The 23,982-nt window shown below is 31.5% G+C and overlaps 3 protein-coding genes across 3 annotated transcripts; all 3 read left to right on the plus strand.

Moving 5' to 3' along the window:
* Positions 1 to 1,136: 1,136 nt before the first annotated feature.
* On the plus strand, positions 1,137 to 1,960 carry LOC132759808 (beta-1,3-galactosyl-O-glycosyl-glycoprotein beta-1,6-N-acetylglucosaminyltransferase-like). Its single transcript, XM_060751664.1, has one exon. The coding sequence runs from the start codon at positions 1,147 to 1,149 to the stop codon at positions 1,843 to 1,845; it is 699 nt and encodes a 232-aa protein (XP_060607647.1). The 5' UTR covers positions 1,137 to 1,146; the 3' UTR covers positions 1,846 to 1,960.
* Positions 1,961 to 2,080: 120 nt separating this feature from the next.
* Positions 2,081 to 6,747, plus strand: LOC132759810 (N-acetyllactosaminide beta-1,6-N-acetylglucosaminyl-transferase-like). Its single transcript, XM_060751666.1, has 5 exons — positions 2,081 to 2,106; positions 2,476 to 2,551; positions 3,033 to 3,054; positions 5,593 to 5,703; positions 6,340 to 6,747. The coding sequence occupies exons 1-5, from the start codon at positions 2,081 to 2,083 to the stop codon at positions 6,681 to 6,683; spliced, it is 579 nt and encodes a 192-aa protein (XP_060607649.1). The 3' UTR covers positions 6,684 to 6,747.
* Positions 6,748 to 14,686: 7,939 nt separating this feature from the next.
* On the plus strand, positions 14,687 to 17,857 carry LOC132759814 (N-acetyllactosaminide beta-1,6-N-acetylglucosaminyl-transferase-like). The gene is made up of 3 exons (XM_060751671.1): positions 14,687 to 15,697; positions 16,085 to 16,311; positions 17,526 to 17,857. The coding sequence occupies exons 1-3, from the start codon at positions 14,832 to 14,834 to the stop codon at positions 17,849 to 17,851; spliced, it is 1,419 nt and encodes a 472-aa protein (XP_060607654.1). The 5' UTR covers positions 14,687 to 14,831; the 3' UTR covers positions 17,852 to 17,857.
* The last annotated feature ends 6,125 nt before the right edge of the window (positions 17,858 to 23,982 follow it).

Below are 23,982 nucleotides of genomic sequence, written 5' to 3' on the forward strand. Positions count from 1 at the left end.
GTTAATATAGGATACAGTTCACGTGTTGATAAAAGATACAGCCAACGTGTTGATATATGATACATGTACAGTGTAAATATTATTTATATATTACAGTTCACGTGATATATAATACAGTTCACGTGTTGATATAATGATACAGTTCATGTGTTGATATCATGCAGTTCACGTGTTGATATATGATACAATTCACGTGCTGATATATGATAAAGTTTACGTGCTGATATATAATACAGTTCACGTGTTGATATATGATACAGTTCACGTGTTGATATATGATACAGATCACGTGTTGATATCTGATACAGGTCACGTGCTGATATGTGATACACTTAACGTGTTGGTATATGATACAGTTCACGTGTTGATATGTGATACAGATCACGTGTTGATATATGATACAGTTCACGTGTTGATATATGATACAGTTCACGTGTTGATATCTGATACACTTAACGTGTTGATATGTGATACACTTAACGTGTTGGTATATAAAAAGTTCAATGTCGGTATATGACCTTCACTTTTACATAGTTACAGGGAATGGTCATACATAAGGAGTTTTTAAGTGTAACTTTTACCATTAAATTATTTGAAGTGAAACTAATACTATGAATCTGACAATAAATTGTGCATTTCAGAAGTTTATTGAGCATAATCTTTAGTTGTGTGTATTGTTGTACATAAGATAATTATAATGTGCATGTAATATGTACATGAAAAAACAAAAACAATAAAAACAACAACAGCAACAGCAAAAGATGGAAAAAAATCTAGAAATGACACGCAGGTACACAATCGGTTGAACTAGGATAGAAAAGAATACAGAAAGAAAAGTAACAACACCAGTGATATTAATGACAGAATTTTTTTATAATCAATTTCGACATACTTTGGCTTTTGCAGAACAGACACAAACGTTGATATTTATCGAAAAAAACAACAACAAAAAAACCAACACAAACTGTCATTCAAAGAACAAAATATACGAGGCGGAATTAAAACACAATGAGATCAAAAATATATTTTGATTGTCGTAAATGTACTATAATTCTTTTTATGATTTGCATTCCATATTCACTTTACATTCTAAATTTTACTTACTTTTTTAATTTCGGAACATACAAAGCTACTACGTCATTTAGAATGATGAAAATTTCAGATAGAACATCTTTGAGTAAAGTATCTGGTATAATTCAAACACAAACTAAGGTGCCGAAAAGGCAAAGAAAATTAATAAATCAAACATACTTCGGCCGCAGTAGAAATATTCCTGTTTTTAATTGTTTTAGACTGTTTAAAAGCATAACCACATTGGATGGCTCATTGTACCTAAGATTTTTAAACAAAACACCAATAATGACCCCTCAAAACTACATGGAAAGTACTCGGAACTGTTCATCTTTCATCACTGACAGAGGCTATATAACACACCATTTGACAGCAGAGGAACGGAACTTTCCAATAGCATTTAGTATTCTTATGTATAAAGATGTAGACCAAGTTGAAAGACTTTTACGTACAATTTATAGACCACAAAATATTTACTGTATTCACGTTGACTCTAAGACAGATGACGCATTATATAGAGCAATTCAAAATATAAGCCATTGTTTTGACAATGTGTTTGTTTTAAACAAACGAGTAAATGTTACATGGGGAGAAATGTCCGTTTTAGAGCCGGAACTTTTGTGTATGAAAGAATTGTTGACTCGGAACAAACGTTGGAAATATTTCATCAATCTGACAGGGCAGGAATTTCCATTAAAGACTAATTATGAATTAGTTAAAATTCTACAAGCATATAATGGTTCGAACGATGTGGAATCATCAGTAACAGAGTAAGAATTGTGTACCAAATTTGAGCATGTTAGAGTGACATTATGCTCATGCTTTCTTTGTTAAGTTTAGCTGAATTGACTACATATTGTACAAGATTGCTTGTTCTCATGACCACTAACAACAATTGATATTTGAAAATGTTTACGATAAGATATAAATCTGCCAAAGCCACTCTTTTTTTAAAAAAGAATATTAAAGGTAAATACCAGTGAAAATTTACACAAAGTCATTTGGTTACATGAGTATTGTTAGCGTTCAAGCGAAGTAAGTGATAAAATTTAATGGATTTATAAATGGCAAAATATATTTTTATTTTAACTTTCACCTGTTTATGCACTATATACATGTACCCTTGGATGGGCTTAATGTCACTTGAGATATAGCTTAGGCAAATGGTTATGTTATATATTTACATTTTTATAAGATATTATTTACAGTCGATAATAAGTTTCTCCAAAATACAAAAAAACATGCACTACTATACAGTATGTATTTTAGCGCACCGTTTATTTTTGCTTTATGCAGTTCAGCAAAATCAAAAATACATAATGTAGTATAAAGTCAAATCTGTATTTTCTTTCAACAAATGCCAGTTAGCAGAGTGTCATTTAGTATTTGATATTTTATTGGCAGATTTACACGTAGATGTAACAACAAAACATTAGCACCTCATGGAATACATGTTACTAAAGGAGCCGTGCATGTGGCCGTAAGTCGTGGATTTGTCGAGTACGCAATATATGACCAAAGAGCACGTGACATTTTGACTTTTTTTTTTTTTTTTTTTATTTATAAACAAAACTCATGGCCCTTAAGGGCATAAGAGTGAACAATCAACAAAACAAAAAATAATAATACAAACATGGCATGAAGTAAATAAGTAAATAAGGAAGATGACTTATTGAAATTTCAGCATTATAGCTTTGACAAAAATGGCTAGATTAAATAAAGTATTTCTGTTGTCGCTACACATAAGAGCCTGAAAATTTAAAATACTAGGAAACCTTGAATAATAGTTACTGATATACCTGTGTCTTTCATGATTAAAATAAGTACATTTAAAAATATAATGAAATTCATCACCTATTTCTTGCTGATTACAAAGTGAGCATGTTCTATTTTCTCTTTCAATACCAAAATAGCGACCTTTCTCTATAGGAATATTAGAATTGAGACATCTAAATTTACAGAGAGCAATTGCTAAATTTCTTGGTAAACATAGTAAATAATGTTCTAATTTAAATTGAGTTTTATATATTCTATAGTTTAAACACTTAGCAGAATCAAAAACATCACTATTCCATACTTGTAAAAACTGATCACGTAATCGTGATTTTATTACATATTTAAAATTATTAAAATTTGCAACATTCTGAGTTATCCAAAAATCAGAACAACCAAGATTATTCAAAGTAGATTTTTACTTTCTCGATCCACTGACAATGTAAAATACCCTTTTCATGAAGATTATACATAGTGCGGTACAAAGAAGCACATATTTTATCATTTTTACCATTAACTAATTTACTCCAAAAATTTAACATTCTGCAAGTAATATCATTTTCAATAGGAAATGCACCTAGTTCTCCCAAGACCATAACCGAAGGAGTTGACATCTTAAGTTTAAGTATATATTTATAAAATTTCAATTGAAACTGAGAAATAATAGAATTATTTTCAGATCCCCACACCTCCGACCCATACAATAATATTGGCTTAACCATACTATCAAACAACTGTAACTGAATATCAATTGGCAAACACAATTTCTTAATTTTAGTTAAAATACTAAACATAGCCTTCCTCGCTTGATCTGTCAAGTGCTTTTTTGTTTTATTAAATTTACCATTAAAGTTGAATATCACACCTAAATAACTAAAATCATCTACAGCTTCTAGAGGTGCATTATTGAAATAAAATACAGGCTTATTTCTTAATTTACCACGAGAAAATACAACAACTTTTGTCTTATCGGTATTAACAGTCAAATGCCATAATTTACAATAATCAAGCATGCAGTTTAGTGCTGTTTGAAGGCCAGTTTGACTTTCCGCGAAAACAACTGTATCATCAGCATAGAGTAATAAGTACAACTTCAAGAATACATCAACTTCATCATTACTTAGCTGTTCATTTATCTGGTCTGATAAAAACTGCAACCCTTCACAATATGTAGACATATAAGAAACCAAATCATTAAGGAAAATTGAAAACAAAATTGGAGAAAGATTTTCTCCCTGACGGACACCTAAACAGCTTACAAATGTATCTGACAATGCATTATTCACTTTAACACAAGACTTAGCTTTGTCATAGATATTATGAATAACTTTAAGTATTTTCCCATCAATATTATGTGCTAACAATTTCCTCCAGAGAGCAGTACGGTTTATACTATCAAATGCTTTCTTGTAATCAATAAAAGAGCAGTACAATCTCTTTTTCTTCGATAAGTAAATATCAATCAACATTTTTAAGGAAAAAATATGATCCGTAGTTCCATAACCATTACGAAACCCTGCCTGCTCCTCAATTAATAGGCCAGACTCTTCCAAAAAAATATTTATTCTAGAATTTAAAAACTGATGTGAACAATTTACCAAGACAACTTAAAATGGTTATACCTCTATAATTATCAGCATTATTTTCGTCCCCTTTGTTTTTATAAATAGGTAAAATTATACCCGTACACCATGTATCTGGAACAATTCCTGTTTCAAGTACAAGATTAAATAAGCTGCAATACAATGGTAATAACAAATCTTTTGAGTATTTTATATACTCATTCAGTATATTATCTTTAGGTGAACATGCTTTGTTATTTTTTAAAGTTTTAATAACTTTGTCAATTTCTAAAGTAGTAAATGGGCGATTTAATATATCATTAAATTCTGAAACTGATTCAATATCAAATGCTGTAAATAAATCTTCAGAATCATCATCACTATTTATATTACGAAAATGATCATGAAATGCTTCTAACGAAACCTTGTTCATTACCTCTTTCCGTTCTCCCGAATATTTATTGAGAAGACACCAGTACTCCTTTGGTTTTGTACATCTTAGACTTTTTAATTTTTTAACAATACTTTCTTGGTAATTCCTAAGTTTAGTATTTAATAATTTCTTGTACTTCTTACTACAAGTTTTCAGATTTAATAAGTTATCTTGCGTGCGAAAAGATCTGTAATTACGCTTAGAAAGATAATACTCCTTCTGACTATCCCTACATTCTAAGTCAAACCACTGATTATTAGACTTTTTTTGAGGAGTTAGCCTTTCTCTGTACAATTTTTACTAAATTACATTTTTTCAGCAGCAGAAGTAAGTATCTCACCAGTTTCAATTGTGACTTTGTTAATAAAGTCAAGTGTACATGTACCTTCACTACTATGGGTAGCAATTGATGAACAAATAATATTAACAGTTTCACAATCAATACAATTCAGAAACTCATCTGAACTTTCAGAATTCCAAAATGGTTTAACTACATCATTTACAGTATCACGTGACCGATCACTATCCAATGTACAAGACACAGTCTGATTTATACCAGAATCTAATGCAAAGACACTGCACAATGTACATCAGACAATAACGGGTCAAATGGTAAAATTTCAAAGCATTTAACATGAGGAAATAGTTCTGGTGAAAGTAAGACATAGTCGATTACACTAACACCCTTGCATGTTGTTTCACCAATGTAAGCATCTTTACCCAATCTACCATTGGCTATGTGAACATCTGTAGACTTACAAAAATCAATAACATGGATGAACAAATCATGTCACATACCGGATGAAGCGTTTTTCACCACACTGAATCATAATCCACATCTAGGTGTACCAGGCGCTTACAAAGGTTTGACATTTATGATATTTTTATGACGCATTTTTCATTATATTTTTCTTGTATAAAAACTGCATTTTCAGTTTAGACAATGCATGAGTTCATGAATATGTTAGTTTGAATTGAATTAAGTATGAAAATTGTCAATATTAAGAATAAATAGATAATTTATACTTTATATATCTGTGTAGTCGAAACAAAATTAAAAATAAAAATAAAAAAAATAATAAGAAAAGCACTCACTATACCAATATCAATCTATGTTGAAAGTGTGTAAAAACATTCTCCCATAATTATTTAATATCATTGACACATGCAACCCTGCTAATTTGTCAGCGAAAATGTGAGCACATCTTAGTTCTACCGACAGAACTGTAGCAATCATTTACAAAATGTAATATTACGATCTTACAAATGAATATGTGACATGTATATCATGTGATGATATGTTATCCTGGGACACAACATACACGGGGGCTTACATGATGTTTTAAAACGTCATTGTGAAGTGGTTTGATTACCACAACATCTTTTCTTATAAAAAGCAGCAAATTATTGTATATAATTGTCAGCGACAAAACTTTTTAACTTGGAATAATTATGTTCACTTAGTAAATGAATGTACAGCATTTAATTATTTCTATGCAGGTCACCCCGAAACAACTGTGATGGCAAACAGCAGTAAACCGTATCTAGCGCGGTATAAAAATAGACGACGGATGGGTATACATCACTCTGCATGTCGCGGTAAATGGGTGAGAAGAATGTGTGTTTATGGTTATAGAGATTTACCGGTTCTAAAAAGTCGTAGAGAGCTGTTTGCAAATAAATTATATTTGCATACATTTCCTGTTGCATATGGGTGTATGGAAGAGTTGATTTTTAATCGAACACGTGGCGAATTTAAAGGAAAAAGAACGTTTAATGCAAGCTGGTATTCTTCTCTTGATTTTGTTACAAATAAAATTGATTCAAAACGCCGAGACTTGTAACAAAAAAGGCCTTATTTACGGAAATCACTTATTTCGGGTCATAGTTTTAAAAAAAGTTATTTATATAGTCAACCTAACAAGTGGAAAATCACGGAGGTTATGGAGTTTTTAAATACATTCTTATTTTAAAATTGTATTCGTATTATTGTGGAATCTAGCCCTTAGCATAATGTTTGTAATTCGAATAGAAGAAATTAAGTTTAATTTTTGCTGAGGAGGTATCACAATCAATTTAAATGATTGAAATCTTAACAGAATTTCCTTTCCTAAAAAAATTGATACAAACAGGTAGTTTTTAAGAAACAGTTTGTCGTAACATTACACTTTTATAATATATTTTGCAAGAGTACGCACACATTTTTTACTTGGTGAATTGAGGGGTGGGGGTGGGGTTTCCAGCTTCAATGCAAATTAAAACCAAATTTATGAAATTGAAATAGGACATGTCAAATTTATGAATAGAAAATAGGACATGTCTTTATGAATAGAAAATAGGACATGTCAAATTTGTGAATAGAAAATAGGACATGTCAAATTTATGAATAGAAAATATGACATGTCAAATTTATGAATAGAAAATAGGACATGTCAAATTTATGAATAGACAATAGGACATGTCTTAATGAATAGAAAATAGGACATATCAAATTTATGAATAGAAAATATGACATGTCAAATTTATGAAATTGAAATAGGACATGTCAAATTTATGAATAGACAATATGACATGTCAAATTTATGAATAGACAATAGGACATGTCTTAATGAATAGAAAATAGGACATGTCAAATTTGTGAATAGAAAATAGGACATGTCAAATTTATGAATAGAATATAGGACATGTCAATGATGTTTCATCTTTCAATAGAATATAGGAAATTTTATTTTATTTATATAATTGACGTAATATATCAATTTTGTGAATAGAAAATCAGACATTTTTTCTATATTTAATTTGTCAATAGGAATTGTTAATAAAAAGTCATGTTAATATTAAGAAAGAATAGAAAACTTTACATTTGCTAACCAGTTGCGGTTTACTGTGTCCTTTTCCATATGTCATTTATCCACCCGGGGCAATCAATTGTGTAACATAATGACGCAATAGTGCATTATAACAATAGAAATTGTGACACACACCTGATCAACAGACAAAAGAAACAGTATCATACGTGAATCATAATAACATTTTTTATATGACCGAATGTTTCTTTAATGTGTTTCTTTAGAACATTGAAAGAAAAATTAACATATTTGTTTTACTGAAATAACAGATCCATAATTTTGAAAGTGTTACTCTCATTTCTCCAACACAAACAGTTTTACTTCCAAATTCAGTGTTTGCCCAGTTTGTTGACATAAAAAATTTCATTCTATTACATAATAAAATACATTTATCTACTGGTATTCTTAATATTTTCTTTATTTTAATATTCTAAATATGATCATCATAAAAAATGAAGGGCCACAATAAAAGCAGTTGTCATCAAAAGTTTAGTAGTTCTAGTATATTAATGAGCCAATAACCAAGCAGAATGAGAAAGCAAAATGAGCAAATGAGAAAGCAAAAATGAGAAAATTGAGCGAGCAAAATGAGTAAATCAGCAAATGAGCAAGTAAAATGAGTAATTCAAGTTGGAGGGGGAAAGGTTATGAAAAGAAGAAAAATCGTTAGTTTGTCATTTAATCACTTTAGATATTGGTGAACACATGCTTTCACTGCTATAGAGAATTCATATGGACATTCAATCTGAATTCATCAGAAGAAGATCCAACACGCAAACCTTATATAGGGACGTATTCGTTATATTGAAAACCAAATCTAAATCACATGCTGGTAATCATTATGATGCAACGTCTGACATTTCCGATAAAGGACGATGATATTGATGAAATAAATCTGATAACCCCAAGAAAGGAGAAGATTGGCATATGGGACACTTTACTAATCTCTCCAATGTAAAATGGAGGGGCGGTGAGGGGTGGACATGGGGTGGTGAGGGGTGGGTACGGTGCGAAGTGCTAAATCAAACGTCTAGTAATTACTGCGATGAAAATCCTGATAGCTGTCTTAAAGAAATAGGAATAAAACCTTTAACAAATTACAATCTTTGTATTAAAAATTAACAGGTTCGAGAAGTATATGTGGACTTTATATTTAGAAAAAACTGTGTGCACTGCGGAGAAAAGACTATGAGAACTGTAAGAGGGCGGAGACAGGAAGACGAATTCGAGAGAGGCGAGGCAAGACAATATGCTGATAAAGAGAAAATGAATGTTAAAGTTGTGGACATACCCTTTCTTCGAACTTGATGAAACGTTTGATAATAATTATACTGAAAAAGAAGAAGAAAGCAGCAGTGATGATGAAGAAAGACACAAGGAGTACTCAAATTATTGATAAATGAGCAAATAAATTAAGCCATATAAGGCGCATATTGATATGCTTAAATCATTTGTATTGCATGTTACAATATTCATCCGTTTAAACTGGGACATAAATATTTTGTATTCTGTGTGTATTCTGTGTCCGAGGTTTAAATAAATCAGCTTTGTGGTAATTATACACCAATTCAACTTTCTGTACTACATAGGATTTATTTTATTTTGTTTAACCTAACAGTCGAGACCCTTGATTTATAATGTTATTTAATACCACAACTTTATGTAATTACGATATTAGCCATTAGAAAAGTATATTTTCTCTCTTTGTACTTATACACTATTTAACATCTTGTGATAATATTGGTCAACTCACATGTTTATATTTCAGAAAGTCGCATTTTGATTTTGTTTATATGTGTAGATTGCTTTGGCAATAAATCTGATCAATATTTACAAGCTGTTAACGGAAAGACTTATTTTTAATTAACGTTTGTTCCTTGACAGTTGTTGTTTCCTTGGATCTAATGATACCTATTTCACATTAATTTTAAATGAGGTTGTCATATTTCAACACATCTCACATCAATATAAAGTACCGTACGTATATGTACGGTACTTTATATGGATGAGCATATAATGACACTCATTGTGGTGACGGTAGTGTTCGATTCGGATCACTGCAGGAAGCCACATTGAATTTACCAGAGCACATTTCAGCCATCGCATCGTTACTGGACAGGTTCTCAAGCAGTTTAACACTACTAGTTGCCTTCACTTTCACAATGAACTGATAACGTCTGTATATGCTACAAAGAGGTACAGTGTGGATAACTTTAGAAAGGATTTTATGATCAATCACAACGAATGTGACCTACACCGTCCGGGAAGCGAACCCGGGTCGCCCGATTTACAGTCCAACGTTCTACCTATTCAGCTAACCGGACGACAAGGAACCGATAACTTCTGATTATATATGCCACGATAGAGGTACAGTGCCAATGACTTTAGATCTATCACATCGAAAGTGACCTGTACCGTCCGGGAATCGAACCCGGATCGCCCGATTCCCAGTCCAGCGCTCTACGAGACGGTGCTTTATGACAATCATTTGTTAACCGTTAGCTTATATAGGTTTTATACTGGTACCGCATACCGATGTGTCTACATGAAAAGGACATAATAGATACTAGTTGAATATTTTACTCGTTAGGGAATGTTTTATTCTTCATATATGTTAAAAGTTCCTTTTATTTTGCAAAAAAACTATTTCAATATAGCTCTATAGCCATACAAAATGAAATAATTATACAGTCTTTAATTTTCATTATATGATATTACTGTTTAAAGCTGCTTTAACATTAAGAGTTATGGGGAATGGCGTAACGATTGCATTAAGAGTTAAATGTCATACATACCTTATTCAGTAATATATAAGTGTAATCTGATGCAGCAATTATACCCCTGTCAGGAATAAAATATTACACACACCAGATAGAAGGAAAAGCTGCTGTTTTTCATTTTTCAAGAAAAATCTGCCTTGTCTTTAAGTGATTAAAAAATTCTTTACAATTTAGGGAAAAAAGACCAAAGCTCTAACTTCTTAGTATACTCACAATATCGGCCCTAGTTTTTCCGGGTACTTGACGTTTTATTCGGTCAAATATCAACATCCTTCGGTTGGCTAGATCGTACGTATACTGGTCATATATTACAACAAAATGTGTATGGTCCGACTCGCTCCATCCTCCATATTGTCCGTGTTATTTATTAGTTTCTCCAGCACTAAGCTATTTAGGAGACGTAACATGGGAAATACAAAATCACGTAGGCATTAAATCATTATGTACATATTGGAAAATTGAAATACCTCCTTTTATTTGAATGGAGTTTTAGATATTTTTTAAGTCGATTGAATTACCAAATCCATGATTTTTTTTAACAAGAGCGATCAGTGATCACATGTGTCGCCTCATGATGACCAATTTCATGTTGGGACAAGTTTTGTGACAGACAGACAGACAGACAGACAGACGGAGTAAAACTAGACTTGGTACTGATCATTCTTGTAAAGTTTGGATAAAACTGCACCACTACTCCGTAGAGGGGACACAAAAATTAAAGTTAAGTGTACATGTCTTTTGTCTGTTTAATGAAATACTTTTTTCAATATGACGCATTTTATAACTTTCATTCAAACTACATGGTATTTAGATGTAAAGCATTTACATATATGAGTTTTGCTGGCTTATTATATAAATTATTACTCCTGCAAGTTATTAACATTAAAATGATATTTGCTGAATAAATGTATATGTACGAAGGATTAGGAAATTTAATCTATCATTAAAACATTCAATGTTAAAATATAGATTTAAATAATTAATATTTTTATCTTTTTTCCCATAGACTGTACAAAAAATGTATTTCAAAGTAATGACTTACGCTTTCTATACCACACATAGTTTTATTGACAGACTAGAAAATACTCCATTTTATTATTTATTCATTAGTTCAGAACTGAAGGCATAGAATGATTCCTTTAGTCAACATAACATCAATTGCCACGGTGAAAAGACTGATCCGTTATTAATCATTTTGTATTACTCAGCCAATGGTTTCCTGAAGATTTTACACCCGATCAATCAAATCTAAGAGTATTATTACGCGTTGTCTCAAGAATGCTATAAATGGGACAGTATTTAACAGTAATCTTTGTTTCTTGTTCTTAAACGTTGACGCCTGAAAATAAATGTAACTAGGTGAAACTTATTTCCTATCTTTGACCAGATATAATTGTGAAATTTAACCATGTTATAAGTTTTTAATGGATTCTTCCATCAGACCATTCGTCATATATAGAAGAAAACAACTGGTCGGTCTACACTTATTGCATGGGTGGAGCAGAATGAGAGGTAAGATATACCATGTTATCAGACGAAGGTCTTACTCCATTTATACATTTTACTGTATAATGGTCATGAACTGTAAATTGTTCAACTTTCGTGCTTTTGTTTCTTTGGGCAATATTTAATTTGGGAAAACTTCTGGACAAAATCTGAAATCGTCTTTACACAAACACCATTTCATATTTTATGTTTTAACATAGACTTGATTAACACGTTTTGACTAAAATACGAGATCCAAGACAACATGAAATGTGTGTGTTTGCATTGATTTTAAAAGATTTTCACTGAGATTCTGAAACATAAAATTTAAATTCTTACGTAGATTACCTGGGGCACAAAAATTGGAAAGAAAAATACAAATTTTAACCGGATTTGTGTTCAAATTTAGAATTCTTACATAGACCAATATGAGTACTTGGAAAAAATGCATTTTAAGCCCAATTTCGGTTAAAAGCGTTTAAACGTCTTTCAAGTTTGCATCATTTTGCTCAATATCTTGAATAAAATTGATTATTCTTGAAAAGATAAGTGAGCGCTAGTGACTTGAAATTTTGCTCATAAGTTCATTTCCATACCTGCATCAAGTAGTTCACAGACCCCTAAACATTATTTCCTTTCAGTCCAATCTCAGTGAAGTACCTTAAAAAGGCATTTGGCTTTTCTAAAGGCTGATTTTAGATAAATCGCTTCAAATAATTGTCAAATCAAATAATCAAGGTGAAAATGAAATAAGCCGTCGAAAAAAAATACATAAACAATAAGGACATCCCTTCTAGTCCACCGGTCCCTTCTCTATATGTAAATAGCTTTCGGGCGTAGTTTTGATGATATAATTAAAATAAGAAGGCTTAACCCATTACTTAATATACACGCCTTTTAACACCTTTTTCACCACCCTTTCTGTTTTCTAAAATTGTGAAAAAATGCATTATTTAGGCCCTTAACACTTGTTTTTGTTTGAGAAATGTTGCTAAAATAAGTGACCACTTTATCGGCGCGGCCAAAAACCAGAAGATACATCAGGGGGTTGCCAGAAGGGGGATGTTGCCCCTTCTGTTTGGGGGGTTTGAAGGGGGGCGGAGTCCCCCTCATCGCCAAGAAAATTTTGGACTTGTGAGAGGCTATAAATGACCCCAGATTGATCATAAGGTAACGTGTAACGAACGCTGAAAAGCATTTGACTCTATCTCAATCCATTGAGAAGTTGCAGCACTTTGAAATCAATTATAATGGAAAAAAATCAACGCAAAATAGTGATTTTTGGCAATTTTGAGATGTCCCCTCGTTGCCATGGTAACAGAAATTTAAGCATGAGCATGTTGTTGCAAGGGCAATGGTCCAGTCAACATTTGTGCCAAGTTTGATTAGTGTTGAAGCAGTTTTTATAGTATTATAGCAATTTGAACTTGTAACGGGAGACTTTTCAATGAAAACAGCCATTTTTCACAAAATGCTCATGAAGTAATGGGTTAACAGGGTAATGATGCACTTTTTCAACATAAAATTACTGAAATACTTAGTTTAAAACAACATAGAATTGTTTTTCCAACAACAGTTAGAGTGTATAAAGCTATATATGTGATACAAAAATTATTGTTTTGATTTTAAATACTGCCAAAATGCTTGTATGAAATAAATATGGTAATAAATTGCTTTAAAGCGAGTGGCGCATGCGCAAAATCATTACAAGACGGATGAAACCCTACTTATTACTAGAATTATGCTAGTCTTCATTTGCATGTTAAAATTCGTATACGAACTTAAGTTAGAGTTAGATTTACAACAATTCTGTTAAAAATGTTCAAAAAACTATAGAATGCTTGATTTTTAAGTCGACGAAAAATATTTTTACATATTCTGTAAAAAAGAAGAAAAAAAAGTAAAAAAAAAAAAAAAAAAAAAAAAAAAAAAAAAAAAAAAAGAACAACAACAACAACAAAAAACCTTATTAGACCTAAATATTTTAAGTGGGCTTGTCTTTGTCTGTTTCTAATTCTGGACCATCACACTCATCATTTAATATATATTCTTAAATAAAACATCATACATTTCTTAAACAACTTATTTATACAAACACAAACTGATTTAAACTGACTTGAACTGTATCTAGTGAAGCAATGATATCACCGGTGTCTCTATACGTTGACTTGGTCACTTTTTAGGTTACTGACTGATAAAACTTGTTTAGTTTAGTAACGTTCGTACATGAAGATAAACTATCCTATAAAATAACAATCTCACAAACAAAAGCTTACCTTTTTCCAAAAGTGTGTCAAAGGTATAAGATAAAACCTTTAAATTAAACAAACTGAACACTTTATATTATAGCGAAAGGTAAAAAATGTCGGATTGATTATCACAACTATACCATGTTCTATAAGGTATTATCAACGTCATTAAAAATAGTAACTGTAATCTAAAGTTTGACAAAAAAAAATTGATGGAAAATAATTTCACGATATCATACATACTGTATGTTTGTGTAATCATTCAAAAATGGATAAAGTGGATACATTTGAATTTAAACATTCTCCTTCATTTATTTATAGAGGATTGTCATAAGTTTTATACGTCATTGTTTTACGTGCTTTAAAACTTGGACGTAACATCATCAATTATTCATGTTTGCGTTAAGTATGGAAAGGATTATAACAATATTTCCAACAAAAGCATAAACGACTAAAATATTTTATAACTAATTTTAACTAACGAATACTACCAATATAATAAGCATTACGCCCTCTTAGCAGCGCAGTGAATACACGTACCAACGTTACTTCACGCAAAAGTGAAACATTCGACCACAGTAGAGTAAAGGTGCATTACTAGAAACAGATAGTGTTGGCACTGAAACAAAATGAGTTCAAAAATATTTGTCGATTGTCGAACATTTGTAATAACCATTATTACTATTTTCTTTATATTTTATCTTTACCTTTCGAAATTTTCTTTCTTTATAATGACTCAACAAACATTAAATAAAACATTCATCAGTACTACGTCATTCAGATTGTTAGGGGTTTCAATTACAGAAAATAATGACATAGGATATTATAGAGAATCCCCCAGAAATGTTTCCGGTATGTTTATTAAGGAGTATAAACAACGGACCTATATACGTAACACAGCATATTTCTTGGGTAAAAGAAATGTTTCCTTTTTTAACTGTTCAAGGCTGTTTGAAAGTATAGTCACATTGAATGACACATTATACGACAAATTTCGGAACGAAAGGAAAGTATCTACCCCTCAAAACTATATTGAAAATACTCGGAACTGTTCATCTTTCATCACTGACAGAGGCTATATAACACACCATTTGACAGCAGAGGAACGGAACTTTCCAATAGCATTTAGTATTCTTATGTATAAAGATGTAGACCAAGTTGAAAGACTTTTACGTGCAATTTATAGACCACAAAATATTTACTGTATTCACGTTGACTCTAAAACAGATGACACGCTATATAGAGCAATTAAAAACATTAGCCATTGTTTTGACAATGTGTTTGTTTTAAACAAACGAGTTAATGTTAAATGGGGAGAAATGTCCGTTTTAGAGCCGGAACTTTTGTGCATGAAAGAATTGTTGACCCGGAACAAACGTTGGAAATATTTCATCAATCTGACAGGGCAGGAATTTCCATTAAAAACTAATTATGAATTAGTTAAAATTCTACAAGCATATAATGGTTCGAACGATGTGGAAACATCAGTAAGAGAGTAAGCATTTTGTACTTTTACAAATGAATAACTAATCTGCATGTTATATACCTTTATATGCTAAAGAAGTAAACAGAATACAGCAGCAGCGGTTAAAAATTATGCATAAAGCATGCAATTTTGCAAATATACAGTAATACCTATCATATGTCGCTTCTTCATTTTCTCAAATTTTCATGTAAAAATGATTACTATTACTGAGAAAATTGAAAGTAAGATATGTTACGAATGATGGCCGTATATTTCTCGAATCTTTAACTTTTTATCATGGTGACCCTTTGTTAGTCTGTACAATTAGCACAAATATATTTTCATATTCGCAAATATTTCCTAAAATTCCAGTTAACACAGAAACATTCACGAACTACTTGATTGTTTAATTGTTAGTTTTACAGATAGATGTGTAAACAAAACATCAGCACCTCATGGAATACGTGTTTCTAAAGGAGCCGTGCATGTGGCCGTAAGTCGTGGTTTTGCCAAGTTCGCAATATATGACCAGAGAGCACATGACATTTTGACATGGATGAACAAATCATGTTACATACCGGATGAAGCGTTTTTCACCACACTGAATCATAATCCACATCTAGGTGTACCAGGCGCTTACAAAGGTTTGACATTTATGATCTTTTAAAAACATGCATTACATTGTGTACTACACATATATGCATTTGCGTATTAGATACATGCTTTTGATAAATGCTTAAGTTAATCAATGTCCTATTTTTAAATTGAAGTCTATTTAGTTTCTATTAATGGATATTTTAAATAGACAAACAGAAAGGAAAAGATGATGCTTAATAGAAAAGTTTAATTAATTAAGGCCGATTATGCCACAGAAATGCTATCATATTTATTAACTTTTAATTTTTTGGTATCTAATCACAGTTTCCAAAAAATACACATTAGCCATATAGATTAACTATCTTTGTTGTTGTTTTTTTCTTTTCTTTGTTGGCAATTTGTATAATTATTTTAGTCAATAAGTAATTTGTTTGGAAGTCAAAATGCGACTTTGTTTACATTTTGCTACGTTTACTACACATTCAGGCCCTACATTTTCCAAGTGTTAAACATCTAACATACTCCAATTTATTTTACAATATTGGAAACATCGTTTATCAGTTTCTTGCACAACAGCTTGCATTCCACTCGTCAAATCTCAGAATTTAGTCCAAACTCACGTGGTTTTAGTCACATGACAATGACATTCAAAATGGCGACACTAAAATTATGCTCTGGGAATATTTGTTTTTCTTGCGTTCTGGCTATAAGATTAATAAATGCAAATTAACATACGTTAAGAGAGGAATGTTTCTGTAATAAATAAAATAATATATATAAACAACTAGACGTTTTTGTTTCCAGTTTGTTTACATCTGCATAATAAACTTATTTGGACAATTGGGCACGAATTTAGTTTCAATAATAATAAAAAAACAATTAAATTTCTCATGTAGAAAACTTGTTGAGACAATGTAAAATTTTCGTAATTTGAACTTATGTCCCACTCCCCAACCATATGCGTTAAATGGAAGTTTTTCGTTTTTACAAGATTCTTTCTATCAAACCAATGTAGAGATATTATGTGAGGGACGAAAGACAAATCTGCTTGAAGAACAAATCTAATATAATAACTGATATAGTTATAACCCTCTACCATACCGTAATTATTGACGTGATTATTCTGAGTTAATATTACAGCTTATTTTATTTGAAATACGACGTTGAAGTGATAAAAGAGAACAGATACACCGTCTTATTTTTCGGTATTATTCTGTTCGCTTATTAAATATATGTACACCCTTGACCTATTTTTGCGCAGGTCATCCTGAAACGACTGCAATGGAAGACAGCAGAAAACCGTATCTAGCACGTTTCAAAAATAGAGAGCGGCCTAGTATATATCATTTCACTTGCCGTGGAAAATGGGTAAGAGGCATGTGTGTCTATAGTTACAAAGATCTGCCGTTTCTGAGGAGTCGCAGAGAACTGTTTGCAAATAAATTCCATTTACACACATTTCCTGTTGCATATGAGTGTATGGAGGAACTAATATTTAATCGAACACGTGACGAATTTCAAGGAAAAAGAAAGTTTAATGCAAGTTGGTATTCTTCTTTTGATTTTGTTACAAATAAAGTTGAATAAAACTCTGATATATTTATTAGTGTTTTGTCCTTATACGAAAACCTTTTAAGAAAGTAGAGTTGTTATTTATCTTTTCATTTATACGGAGTCGACTTTAAGAGTTACTTTAAATATATAATTTCCCCATTATCAATAAAAACATTTTAGAAACGAGTTAACACTTTACACTTTAATTAAATATTTTCTCATTTCAATAATTGTATTTGTATATCTGTGAATTTTTTCAACAACTTGTTTTTAAATTTAAAAAAAAATATTAATGAAAGAGGTTATCAAACTTTATCTTAATGTTTGAATCTAAATTGATTAAAGTTTTCTTTAAGAACATTTTTATCCTTTAGAAGTATCCAAAGTAAACAGAAGGCTATGTTGAAAAAAAAACGTGTTTGCAAAGAAATAAAATTACAGTTAAGTTTGATGGAACATTACTATTGAAATAAACTTGCATGCTTGAAGTCCAAAGAAACTAATAGGGAAATCAGTGTCATCCAAATGTCAAGCACAGGTAAATAGCGTTACTAATTTTGGCCTTCCAGCAGCGTTCATCGACTTCAATGGTTAATCGTCCCTTTCAAAATGTTTGTGCCATATTAACACAAGCGGTTGTGACATTTTTGTTTTGTTGAGGTCTTAGAGAGATGGCACAATTACCAAAATTGAATTTAAGAGCGTATCTCCGCCTGGTCAGCCTTTTACTTGTATTATTTTCAAACATAAGTACTTAAAGTGTCGTCCCTGTCAAATGCTGGCAGTGAACGTCATTTTATAAATTATGTAATGATGATTAAGTCAAATATGAATTACAGAATAATTAAATCATATGCTGTTACTAATTCACATAAAGGCTTTACAAAAGAATGTTTCCAAGAATATGATGATGTTATTAATTAGTAATTATTTACCAAAGTAGACATGACTGTGAAGATACAAAATGGTTGCATCTCACTCGTGCAGCATTTGGCACATATAGTACAGACCGTAATAAGTTATGAACGTATAGACTGTTTAAGTCGGAGTTTCAAACAGAAAAAAGTATGTCTCTGTTACTATGTTATACTCCGGCAAAGTTCAGATGTTGTGTGACTCACATCAGTCTTAAAACAGGGCAGTTGGTCAGAATTAATGTATGCCATTAATGTATGTTTTCCGTTCTGTGTTCAATGAAGACGAGCCTCATGTTTAAGTTGAGCTTGAGCGGAAACATACTCAAGGACGTCTTCAGGGTTATCACAAGAAATCCAGGACATTTGAAAAATCGGGCATAAATTTGTTAGCCGGGGCTTTATGTTTGCAATTTAGCATTATATCAAGGTAATTATGTATGACAAGGATGAAGATCAGAGATAATCATGTTAATACGTGCGAATTGGCAAATAATTTGGAAGTTTAGCTCAAAACTACCAGAATTTAATCAAGAGTGACACATTATAGAAGATGTAAGGAACACTTAATCATTAAAGTTTGATTTAGCAGCTAAAACTCAATTTTTAAAGATTTTTACGAGTGTTTTTGTAGTATATACAAAGTTTTCCGACGAACACCGTGAAAGTTATCACAAGAACGCCTTACAAGATTTCAAGAACTCCTTCCCTCGTGTAACAGTTCTTCCACCCTGAGTATTATCAGGTACATTTACATAGTTTAATATTAGTGTTTGATGCACATTTTAAAATATCTGTATCAAAAATGATTGAATGTTTTAATATGTATATTTAATTATTATGCAAAATAAAATTGCAGATTTCAATAGATCATTCTGACTTTATTGTGTTCTGTAATTGTAAGTCATAAAATAAGTAGAAAATCGTTATAGTTCGTATTAATGACATTGGTTAAAGTTTCATGTAATTTTGTTGTGATAAATGCTTCCGAGGGGTCACTTGGTTACCAGATTTTTGGTTACCGAGTTGTCTGCAGATGACATCGATATTATATATTAAATGTGTGTATATAATAAGAATTTGTTTTATTTTAATGACAAAATAGAAATTCATTTGTATGTTTTCCCTTTATTACTCTTTGACACACACTCAAATTCTCTATTAAGAGATTAATGATAGTTGTATCATAGTTAGAAGACCTTTTTATCGAAAATGTGAGTTAAATCGTACACACCATGCAAGTGCCGTTAGTCGTGCACTGGTTTTTTTAAATGGCATAGACGATTAAGTACCAGCAGAGAAACAATAAAAGGATGACAGTGGGAGAAAAGAAAGTAAAAAATTACGACGTCCGTGGTTACGACAATTGGAAGATGACACACGTTTAAACGTTCGGGAGCTGACGGAGATGTTTCACCTGTAAATACCTGTAAACAAGTATATTCAGGCAAGATGGGGTACCAAAACTCCTGACGGGTCACGAGAAAAAGCACAGGCGACAAGAGTCACGGGCGTTCCTCCGCAGACATGCTAGATAGCGAGACATTTTCTTGATATAATACAATGTTTTGTATTAAAACTTATATAAAGCCATTGGATCTACAGCCACCAACGTTGCATCGAGTTCAACAAAACGTTGACTTTATCGTGACGTCGCATCAAATTGACGTGCAGATACCGGCGTATGATAGGTGCATTATTTAATTCTTAACGGCATACAATAGTCTACGAATATTCGAACATCCCACGAACATGCACAGCGTGTTTAGCGTAGTGTAGGCATGAATTACCTATGGTGGCTGATTTGGTACGCGTTTGTGCATCTAGTTGGCGGTAGCGACAAGAACGACAAGACAAAAGTGCGACAACACGCCGTTGGGAGAATTTTCAACTTGTGTCGAAAGTTACTCAAAAAGGATTTGGCATATTTATTAAACCTTACGGGCAGGTTGCTCAGCATATTTAGATTTGCACCTTGGGTTTCGCTTGTGGATTTATCCAGTATTGTAGAGTTATTTCCCTTGACTTAGTAAAAAGATTGACAGAACAGTGGCGCGGTGTGGGCACCCATGTCCTATGGACACATTTCTAGTTTTTGTCTACGATTCTAAAGAATATCAAAACAATTGGCAATCTACTATATAATCGTACAAATCAGTAGCCTCGTGTTTCAATCCTCTTTCTATTACTTAGTTTAGGTGAATCACTCATTTTAAATGAAGAAAAATATGACGTTTCGCAAAAATTTATTGGCCCGCTTTAATCAGTATATTAATTATCTTATTATATTAAACTATTATATTAAGCCATAACTTATTTCTCAGAATAGTATTTTTTAAAGATTTCTATAGATATTGGTGCAGTTCTTGTATGAGTGAATGCATCGTACATTAAGTGAAGTAATAAGTGTAATCTACTGAAGCAATAATACCCCTGTCAGGAATAAAATATTATACACGCCAGATAGAAGGAAAAGCTTCTGTTTTTATTTATTAGTTTCTCCAGCACTAAGCTATTTAAGAGACATGAGATGGGAGGAGATACAGCATTCTGTAGACATTAAATCTTTTGTTTTTGTACATATTGGAAAATTTAAATACCTACTTTGGTCGGAATGGATTTCATGTCTGATTGTATCATTATTTGTAACCGAAACTGTGAATATATGTTACGTAAAAGCCATGTTTGACTAGAAAAAGTGGTAATGCTGAGTTTGTTGAAAAGGTTAACTATACACGCTGTGTCAGAATCATTGATCTTTGTGCATAAACACATTTTGAGTTCGTTAAAATAACGACAAAAATGTAAAGGTACAACTAAACAACAGTTTTAATCTGAACGTATGACCTAGAGTTTTCTGAAAGATATATGTTGTTTTTTAACCATAGATCATCATTGCGTCCATAATATGATTAAAGAAAATTTATGACCTCATTATTGGTATAATCATTTTTGTTATCATTTTGTTCACACTTTAAGGCATTCGAAATGATATTTCACATAACATCATCTAACAATATTAAGTTTAAATGGTATAAACGATTAGAAAAAATATATCACTGTCATTTATTATCTACATCGTCGTAAATGGAATAAGATGTAACACCCTATCAATCACAATTCGGAGAACATTAACACATTGTCCAATGAATGATATAATTGAATTGAATTTAACAAATATAAATGTTACTTGTTTCTTAGCTTTAGCGTCCTAAAATAAATGAGACAGAACAAAATTATTTACAAATATTATAGAAAGTGAATAAATACTTACAAATATAATAAAATGACTTGAAAGCAGGGCATTAATTTAGAAATGCAATCAATTATTTCACGATTCTTGCAAACAAATAACGTACATAGGTATAAATTTAGAAAAAAACATAACATGTATTAAAGGATATATTCTCGTGGCCATGCACCGTTGTTGAACTTTTTTTAATATATTGATTCAGTGCGCATTGTGAAAACAGTTTAATGCAATGGCGGTCCTTTAAAGTTTTAATATCAAAACTACCAAAAAGACATCGCACTAGCATGAGGAAAGCATGTCAGATAACGAAATGCCAGTAACTAATTTAGACGAATACGTTCATACAAGAATAGCGCTAATTTATGTACCTCTTACATATGTAATCCCTCGTCCAGTTGGCCCAGGCTTTTATACGTCCTCGTGCTACAGCAGATGTTATTGCACGAAAAGTGTGCATACACTCTCTATTGTTCCTTGGTACAAACTTCAATTTTCACTTTGAATTATTGATCTTAAAGATACATCATTCTCAAGTCTTGTAACTATCTAGTACTGTTATAATAATGATTGTTTTAGAGCAGAGCTTGAACAAATGATGCTTATCCATTAGACTATCACTCAATTGGACAGCATGATTTAATCTAAACAAATGCATTAATGTTTGTATATCAACATATTCATATATTCTTTGATATCAATTACCTGCTCAAAGGGAAAATACTTATTTTAACTGACAAAAAAAATGGATGAACATAAAAAGAACTGCATTTTACAAATTTTATTCTATTTTTGCAATTTCAATCAATTTTATACGCACATTATTATTGTACATAAAATAGAGAAAATAAGAATCCCTAAAGATAGCCGAACACAACATAACTGAAAATGTTGCAGGCTCGGTTTGATTGAGTCTGTTCATTGACCCGGCTACTGGTAAAGTGAAAACTACCGTCCACGCCCGTTAAGCCACTGGCCCCTTTAAGGCAGAATTCAAACCATTTAAACATGATCGTTTTCCAACAAATTTTTTGAAAAAATTTTGAAACATCCGCAGGATGTGTTTCGATGTAATCATGGGAAACCTTCAACGTGACACTTCCATTTAAAAGTTATTCATATTTGCCATATCTCGATTCCTGCTTGAATGCAGTTGCATCTCAAAAAGTGAGCTCTTCGTTCGTTCGTTTGTCTCGTAAGGGCCCCGATTTAAAAACTCCCCGTTTTTAAATTTTTGAAGGGCAAGAATTTGTTTTGGGGAAATTAAAATTACAGTTTGGGAATTTTTGGGAAAAGTTGGTTTTTAAAAAAGGGTTTTAACGCGGAATATGGGTCAAAACTGGGTTGGTTAAAAAACGAAATTTTTTAAAAATTAAACTTTAAAAAATGGTTTTGGGAAAAATCAAAAAATCAAAATAAATTAAAAGAAAGAAAACTGGTTTTTAAAATTTTGGGGAATTTAATTTTCCCCTGTATGTTTACCGCAAAAGAAAATTTTTGTGGGGGGAAAACAATTTTAAAATATCTTAATTTTTTAAATTAAAATTTTTTGGGGAAAAGATTTAATTTTCTAATTTTTCCCGGGCAAGAGAAAAAAAGATCAATCATCTATCTTTTGAAATATGGGGAAAAAAAGAAATTGTGGGTTTTTTATGGGAAATACAGTTGTAATCACTTTTTTCCAAAAAGGGTGAATTTTTGAAAATTTCTGATGGGGCCCAAAATTTTTTAATTTTTGCCCCCGGGGCAGGGGTTTCTAAAAAGGCTTTATAACACCCGGTTAGCAAATGTTGAGGAAATTTTCCATTTTAAATTCATTAAAATAAAATTTTAAAGCCCCGTGGGCTCAGCTCCCCAAGAGGGCAAAATTGTTTTAACACAAAAAATTTAAAATTTTGTATCCTTTTTAAAATCTATGAGAAATGTCAATTAAATTAAAAATTTCAAAATTTTTTTATAATTTTTTAGAAAAAAGTAAGCAAAAAACAATTTTTTTTTGT

Source organism: Ruditapes philippinarum, unplaced genomic scaffold (assembly GCF_026571515.1).
Source record: "Ruditapes philippinarum isolate M1 unplaced genomic scaffold, ASM2657151v2 ctg2955_1_1_1_1, whole genome shotgun sequence".
NCBI classification, from domain to species: domain Eukaryota; kingdom Metazoa; phylum Mollusca; class Bivalvia; order Venerida; family Veneridae; genus Ruditapes; species Ruditapes philippinarum.